Source organism: Cheilinus undulatus, linkage group 7 (assembly GCF_018320785.1).
Source record: "Cheilinus undulatus linkage group 7, ASM1832078v1, whole genome shotgun sequence".
NCBI classification, from domain to species: domain Eukaryota; kingdom Metazoa; phylum Chordata; class Actinopteri; order Labriformes; family Labridae; genus Cheilinus; species Cheilinus undulatus.
In genome coordinates this window covers 50,378,064-50,386,126 of record NC_054871.1, presented here as the reverse complement: position 1 = coordinate 50,386,126, position 8,063 = coordinate 50,378,064, and the positions used below count along the sequence as shown (strand labels likewise).

Below are 8,063 nucleotides of genomic sequence, written 5' to 3'. Positions count from 1 at the left end.
ACACAGAGGAGCCACAGGTTGAGTATCGCCGATGTGGTCAGTGTGAACACAAGTGTACTGTACTCAGGGGCCAGGCCAGAGTCCACTTATCGAGGTGGTCTTGGACTGGATTCATGTGAACTTAAAGATGTTAATGCAGCTTTGCACAAGAATTGGGTGTCCATCAGTGAGTAAAAACATCTCCTATTCCATCGTCTGGGCTGCATGGTAGATGTGAAAGTAGGACGATGGTCATTGTTGCCTTTTAAAATAATAAAAACATCCACAGAAGCAAGATGGACTCCATCATCTGCACAGAGCATTAACTAATGTTGACTTGAGACAGGTGTGTCCAAACTATGTCCTGTGGCCATTTTTGATTGATTCTAGAAATAAAATAAAACATGGCCCACATTAAAACATGAAGCTTGTGCTTAAATTTCAGCACAAGGCAGTGCTACCGTTTATTCTATAAACAAACATTTTGACAAGAAGACATTTTGATTAATGACATCCTGATGGATTATCGCAGCAAATAGTAGCATTTCATGGGCCGAGCCAGTGGTAGCCAGGGCCGAACGGGGCCCTTTGAAATCTGATTGGCTCCCCAAAATCCTGAAAAATACTGTCTATTTGCCTTGTCAGCCATTACCAAGCCATTTAGGCATGCTCAGTCCCTAAACGTCTATTAACTTACATTGGATTAGTCTTACTAACTTAAAAAATGAACTACCCTGATATATTTCTGTATGTGGCCCTCTGTTGATAAAGTTTGGACACCCCTGACTTAAGAGGCTGCCATGGTTGTCTTTTTGGTATTTTTCAAACCACCTACTATATTTGACTGTACATATGCGAGTGCGCTCGGGCATGGAGCAACATTACTGATGGGAAGGCTGGGAATCGTGCCCAGATGTGGTTTAAAACAACTGTAAAAACTGCAACTTTGATGTTGATTTTTGCTTTTAACTTCATTAATCTTGAATTTAATGAAACTTTAATGGCACGTACTGGTAATGTAAATAAAGGCGTAATGCTGATTTTGACATTCAGCTCCTGAGAAGTCAGGGTTTTGGAGATAACCATGTGAGGCATATTTATCCCTCTCATGTAATGTTTGCTCTCAAATAGAATGAAGAAATGTATTTAAACACTTAATGTGAGCATGTTGGGGGTGAAAACGTACTCAACTTGATGAATATAGAGTGCATTTAATTCAGTTGGGCATTCTTCATGTGTTTCAGCCTGTGTGTCAGCTCCAACAATCGTTGAGCGTGGATCAATAACAGCTCTGATGGAATTTACCTGCAGGAGCTGAGCACAGACTGAACCTGGAACATGTTGCAACATGTTTTATTGTTTGAGCTGCTGACACGACACACCCCTGCACACTGACAGAAAACACACGCTAAAACACACAATCACTGACAGAAGACAGCTTCAGTTTCTCAGCTTTATTTTCTTAAATATGGATTATTTTCTGAATCGTTCAGAAAACAAACATAAAAAATAGCGAGCATGTTATCACAAACAGAAGTGTTTATCTTATTTACATGAACAATGAGTGAAACCTCATCAAACAGGCTTTAGAAAGAAACAAGAAACCTTGAAGCTTTTCTAACGTCACTTCTTACAATGAAGAAAAAAGTTCTTTTACTGAAGCTCAGAGTTCAGGCAGCGGTAACTCTTCCTCAGTCTGTAAAGTAAATCCTCACAGTCTCCTCTGTGCAGATCCGCAAATCAACAACACTTCAGATCTGTAGAGGAGTCCTGTGTGCCCCTTCCGGATCATTCTGTCCCCTCTGTGGGACGAACAAGGAGGGCGCCTGGCTCTCAGGAGGCTCAGAGCGGCTCCCAGTCCCGTCGGTGAGGTGCCACATCATCCCAAACCCAGTCCTGGTGTGGGAGAAACCAGCAAGAATCAGTCTCTGATTGGTCTCCGTCCTCCTCAGAAGGTCTGGAGCTGCTGCGTCAACATGAGCTGACAGCCGCTGTTCACGTGGTTCATGACCTTCTGTTTGAGCTGAGCCACCTGCTCCCGAAGCATGTTGGCCGTGGACGCCAGCTCCGAGTTCTGCGACTTTAACGTCTTCACTTTCTCCTCCAGCCGGGAGATGCGCTCCAGCTTCCTCTTCCGGCACTTGGAGGCAGCGATGCGGTTCCTCATGCGCTTCCTCTCGGCTTTGATGCGTTCCTGGCTCTCCATGTCAATGGGGGACAGAGGGGGGGTCTCCCCAGGCATCTCAGGCACGGTCTGCGGCTCTTCTTTGAGCGCGGTGAGCCGAGGCAGCGTGGCTGGGGAGGGCTGCCCGTACAGAGGGAGCTGTGGCTGGGTGGAGGGGAAGGAGATAGTGGGAGCTGCAGGGGAGGAAAAAGGAAAAGGTTATTACTCAAGTTAAAATACAGTCACTTTAAAGTAAAAGGAAAAACACTAGCATATGAATCTACTTTTCTCTGGTAAAAGTCAACTTTACTTTGATTTGACTTTACAGTTTAATTTGATTCAATATGAAACAGTTCCACTATATGCTGTGCAATAACATGAAATATTAATCTCCAATAATATCACCTTTTTGATACTAAGGCAACAAAAACAGAAGCCCTAAATTCTCCAGTTTGGGTTTCTTATTCTTTTGAGCTGTCAAAAATTGCAGGCAATCTCCCACAGATTTTCTAAATCGCACAAATATGTTGGCAATGTTTAGAAAAGTAGGTGAAACTGACGAAGAAGGCAGTTCCACTTATTTTTCCCAAGTGATGCCAACCTATTTGTACAAGTTATACACTGCTCTGTGGATTAAAATGACTTAAAATATTTTCCTTTTTGTTGCTGTGGTATCAAATGCGTTTCAAAATTGTTTTATATAAAAAAGTAAAATCAAAGTTTATAACTTTAGTCATGTGACAACCATTTGCCATATAATTATGTTTTAATCGCCATTCAGCTAATGGTACACATCTCCCTGCCCGAAAGTACAGTAAAAGCTTGCCAGCCACAGTAATGTGAATAAATGCAGTTAGTTCCCACACCTGGGGCGGAGGTGGTGTAGCTGGGGGCCGTCACGGTGCTGCTGAAAGTGTTCAGGTCCTCATAGACCGGAGAATCCGCCCGTAGGTTGTAAACTGAGGCTCCGGTAGGCGCCGTGGACACCGTGACGCTGGTCGGAGCCGTAGTGCCGCTCACATTTTGGTGGTGCAGTTCCGCCAGAGCTCTCACGAATCCCTCCGCGAATCCCTCCTGCTCGTCCGTCACGTTCTTGGGGCAGAGGAACTGCGTGGGGGTCGGTGTGGTGGTGATGAGGCCGTTACTGGACTGGATGATGAGCCGCTCCAGCTCCGGGGAGGCCAGCTTCAGGAGGCCCACGTCCGGGGAAGTGAGGAGGTCCGCGGCTTTTGCTCGTAGGTGCGGCTTCAGTGAGCTGGTGGGGTCCGCCAGGTTCAGGGTCATGTTTTGTTTCAGGGCTTTGGGGCTGCTGAAGCTGAAGGAAGAGTCCGTCTGTGAGAAAGCGTTCAAGGAGTCGTCATAGAAAGTAGTCTCCATCTTTGTTTAAGTAAAAAAAGAACCGAAAACAGAAAGTCTTTTATTAAAATCAAACTGCTCCTCTTTTACTGTTTCCAAACGTCCTCTGTGTCGGTAAAAACCCGTAAACAATGAGTAAACTCCGAAACAGAAACTTTTAAAGTCTCGGTTCCTTTCCGTTCTCTTGTGCCGGTGACTAGGTTCACCCTCAGCCGCTGTGTGTACAGTCTGAGCGGAGCCGCGTGCAGGCAATCCTTATCTGCTGCCGCTGCCTGGCTAAAAATAGCCATGATGTCATGACGCGGCTTTCCCATTGGCTGGAGGGCGTGTCGTGAGGCGGGAACCATTCCGTAGATAAGGCGCGTTGCCTAGACGACCACCCAGAAGATTCTGAATCTCGCGGTGGATTGTGGGATGAGGTAATGCATAAGGACAGCGCAGGCGCGGTGCATTGTGGGATGACGTATTGTTTTTGAATATCTGGTTACCCGCTCTGCTGTCAAAGGCGGGACGGAGCTGTCCGTACTTACACTTTTATTCTGGTGAGAAACACAGCAAATATACATTTTTACAAAGTTTCACCTTTACAAAACCAAATTAAATATATTCATTCACATTTATATGACTTTGACGTTCACAGAACAGCCAGTATTTTAACATTATTTTAAAGAATAGCTAATGTAAATGTCATTATACCGTAAATTTGCTCTCTATAACCTTTCCCATTACCTATTATTTATAAAATATTTTTGTTTTTATCTCTGTCATATAACATCAGTTAATAAATTATCCTTTAGGGCTATACTTCCACAATTTCTTGAATTTTTGTGTATTACATCAGCTAATATAAAGCATTAAATATTCTGCTCTGTTATGTTAAATTACTTTAATGAAAAAAAAAACTGTTGTTATTCATCATTTCAGTGTCTTTTTATAAATAGTCACTTAGAATTTTGTCTCACTAATCAGCTTCAGGAAATCTACGGTAGCCTAGAGGGTCGACTGCAAAATCATTTCACTCAAAGACAAAAACATTGAGTGAAACATGAAAACATACTGAACCCCAAGTATTTAATAACTAGGGCTGTCAGAGTTAATGTACTAATTGTGACTATTTAATGCCGATAAATAGTGCATTTAATTTGTTAATGATAATTTATCATACTAACTTTGGTTAATCCACATCAGAGTCTCCCTGTAGTCAGAGTGATTAATAATAAGCACCACTACTCCTAAATGTGTCAGTTCACTTTAAAAACTCAGTTTTTAAGCTCTTGTCATAATCTATGATCCACACAAAGTGCCTTATTTTCTCTACATCAACATTAAAGCAGGTCTGTATCCAAACAAGAAGTCCGTTAGCTTTAGTCTGAGATGATACAGAAATTCAAAATGGAACAAAAACAGCTTTAAATGCATTTCACCAAGGATAAAACAAAATGCAAAAAAAAAAGTGGAATGCACAAATATATCACGAATTGTAAAACACATTTAATTGAAATCACAAAAAAGGTTTACAAAACCCTGACCCCGAAGTTCCCACGTAGTTTTTGTGACCCCCAAAAACCTGAAAATGGAAATCTTCAAGCAACATATGTAAACTGGTGACATGCATTTCCATGAAAACAACAACCTTAAAGGGATACTTCAACATTTTGGCAAATTCACCCATTGCCATAATCCCTATAGTCTTACTAATAGCTTCGTTACCTTTAGTTGTCCGTGCAAGCTATTTTTAGATCGGCGGTGCTGAGTTCGGAGCTGCTGTGCCAACTCAATGGAGTCTTACGGTATTCCGGCTTCTCCTCATCAAACTCATCAAATACACAATCCGACGACTCCAAGACGCTCTCGTGGACAAGTTGTGACCTGCACATTCACCACGCTATGAAATAATAACGTATAATTATGTAACATTACGACGCATGAAGCAAATACTCGGAACTACTTTCCGAGTAAACCACTGGGCGGAGTGACACATTGCGCCCGTAGTTGCTTGGTAGTTCCAGCTTTGCATTTACCTTTAAAACATCTCTGTCTCGTAATGTTCCATGATTATTTCATAGCGTGGTGAATGTGCAGGTCACAACTTGTCCACGGGAGCGTTTTGGAGTTGTCGGATTGTGTATCTGATGAGTTTGATGAGGAGAAGCCGGAATACCGTAAGACGCCATTGAGTTGGCACAGCAGCTCCGATCTAAAAACAGCTTGCACGGACAACTAAAGGTAACGAAGCTATTAGTAAGACTATAGGGATTATGGTAGTGGGCGAATTTGCCAAAATGTTGAAGTATCCCTTTAAGCCCAAAACACACTGGCACTGGGCGTCTGCATCGATAGGAGTGGTGGTACTACACCACCAGCTGAGGCCTCCCACTTATTCTACACCTCAAACAAAAGATGGCGCTAGATTTTTTTTTCTGTGCTCTCAAACAGACCTGCTACTACAGCAGCCGAGATGGAACAAAACAAGCTGTTCTCTCAGGAAAACACTCCCACTGGCCATTGAGAAGTGGTGTAGGGTGCTGTCTGGATTTGTTCACAGAAAATAATGGGGGCGCCTGTTTGGATGCATGACAGACAGCATCGGTGTGTTTTGGGTTTTACATGCATACAGTGTTAATTTGTTGGCTAATTGTTTTCGTTACAGTTTTCGTTAATAGCCTTTTTTTCCCTGACGAAAACTAGACAGTAACTAATAAAAGCAGGTGCACATGGACAATAACTAAAACGAAATTGACACTTTAATCAACAAATAAAAACGAGACGAAAATGTTTGACAGAGAGTTTATCCAATCAGACCTAATTTCATCATGTAGGAAAAAGGGGCAAGTTAGGCATATATCCAATCACAGCTACTTTGGCTGAGTGGAAAGGTGGGATGAGACGACTGATCACGACTGCTTTTGCTGCATGGTGGCGGGATAAGATCCAATCAGTCAACTAAATTTACAGTAAATTTCGATGACTAAAATGTTGAGAAGTTTTGTCAACTAAAACTAGACTAAAACAATTTAGATGACTAAATTATGACTTAAACTGAAATATATTTTTAGCAAAAGACTATAACCAAAACTAAATTAAAAAGTGCTGTCAAAATTAACACTGCATGCATGCTCATTGTGGGTAGACTACAAGAATGGCGGCCTCATGAGTTCTTTTTGTGCTGCTCACTTTCAGTCAACAGTTTCTTAAAATTTACTCTTTGTAGTTTAGACTCACTCAGAGTAATAACACCTTGTCTGTCCACACAAGTGTGCATGTGTTTGTCATTTTAGTTTGTTTAACCTAAAATGGCGTGCCTTGAGGCGAATCTAGGCGTGCCTTTGGAATTTATACAACCATGGTTTTATTACTGTACAACAGCTAATGTTACTGCAGCATGTTTCAAAGAGGTTATTTTCTATGGATATGGAGATTCTGGCTTGGTCTCAGGTGTACATTTGGCAGAAAAAGTTTGAAACATCTGGTTTTCACTTCACCTCTCTGTTGAAGGAAGAGGATGTACCTATGCTTGTTTGTTTTAATGCAAAGTCACACCGCCAACTACTGGCCTGGTGTGGATACCGCTGCATTTTTTTTGTCATTTTCATGGGTGAAAATGCAGTGTGGCATGAACATGGATCACTTTCATGTAAATGTGGCTTCAGTCTTGGATACCATGGTGGTCTCTGCGTGGTGGTCGTCTATAAATCGTATTCTGTAGGACACAAACTCAAAATATTTCCCGTTTGCTTTGACTTAGGGTGATAAAACGTGCCACCTGAGCAGGTTCATAATAAACAGATGATGAGGCGTTAAGCTGAGGTATTTACTTACATCCTCAGCCATGTCCTACCTGTCCTTGTTCGTCATTAAAGCTGATTTATTTGCACATTTTTATTTTTAATTGCACCTTTTAGTGGGGGTTCTGCAGAGACCACACATCTTTTATTCCAGCAGGTATAAACACTTAAAGACGGAGTGGGTGCAGCTCTTATTATTGGAGTCAGGGTGTGTAATTAGTGCTTGGCTGTCCATTGTCCCCTGGCCTGTGGTCAGAAATCACTGCTGCTTTAATGGCAGGAGGTTAACCACTGAGTCTTACGTGATCCCCTCCTGGTGTAACACTCGCTCCGTCTGGGTCAACTTCTGCCCCGCCAGCTTTACTGCTCCGCGCCGTGTCTAAATATGTCCCCCTGTGTGACGAGTAAATCAGTCCCCTGGCGCTGGCCGGCTCAGAGAGGCTCCTCAGGAGATGAACGGGATCATAAAACAGCAGCAGCAGCGTCTGACTTTTTATGGCTGCTAATGTGGTCTTTATGTACTGTAGTATAAGTCACACCAGAGCTCCCAATAAAGAACCATATATCTGATCTATGGGCTGACTTCACTGATCGTCTCGCTTCCTCTTTGATGGAAAGGCTTTCAGATTGTTTAGCGCCCAACATACCCCATCTTCATCATTGTTACATTTTCATGTTTTTCTCCTTATGTGCAGGTTACCAGACCGCTGTGAGCAGCGATGGCTGGTCTTTAATCTCCAGGGACAGGGGAGCAGTATCTTAAGGACTGGGATGGGTCT

General features: G+C 42.7%; 1 protein-coding gene across 1 annotated transcript; it reads right to left on the bottom strand.

Annotated features, from left to right (window-relative positions):
- Positions 1–1,418: 1,418 nt before the first annotated feature.
- On the bottom strand, positions 1,419–3,738 carry jun (Jun proto-oncogene, AP-1 transcription factor subunit). The gene is made up of 2 exons (XM_041792250.1): positions 3,010–3,738; positions 1,419–2,337 (listed from the first exon to the last, which is right to left on the bottom strand). Exons 1-2 carry the CDS (start codon positions 3,518–3,520, stop codon positions 1,928–1,930), a joined length of 921 nt encoding a protein of 306 aa, XP_041648184.1. The 5' UTR covers positions 3,521–3,738; the 3' UTR covers positions 1,419–1,927.
- Between the last annotated feature and the right edge of the window lie 4,325 nt (positions 3,739–8,063).

Bases quoted from the DNA above. Each gene is read 5' to 3' on its own strand.
- jun (XM_041792250.1), bottom strand. From the start codon at position 3,520: ATGGAGACTACTTTCTATGACGACTCCTTGAACGCTTTCTCACAGACG. The intron at 2,338-3,009 runs GTGTGGGAACTA...CCTCCCCTGCAG, and splicing joins CTACACCACCTCCGCCCCAG to CTCCCACTATCTCCTTCCCC.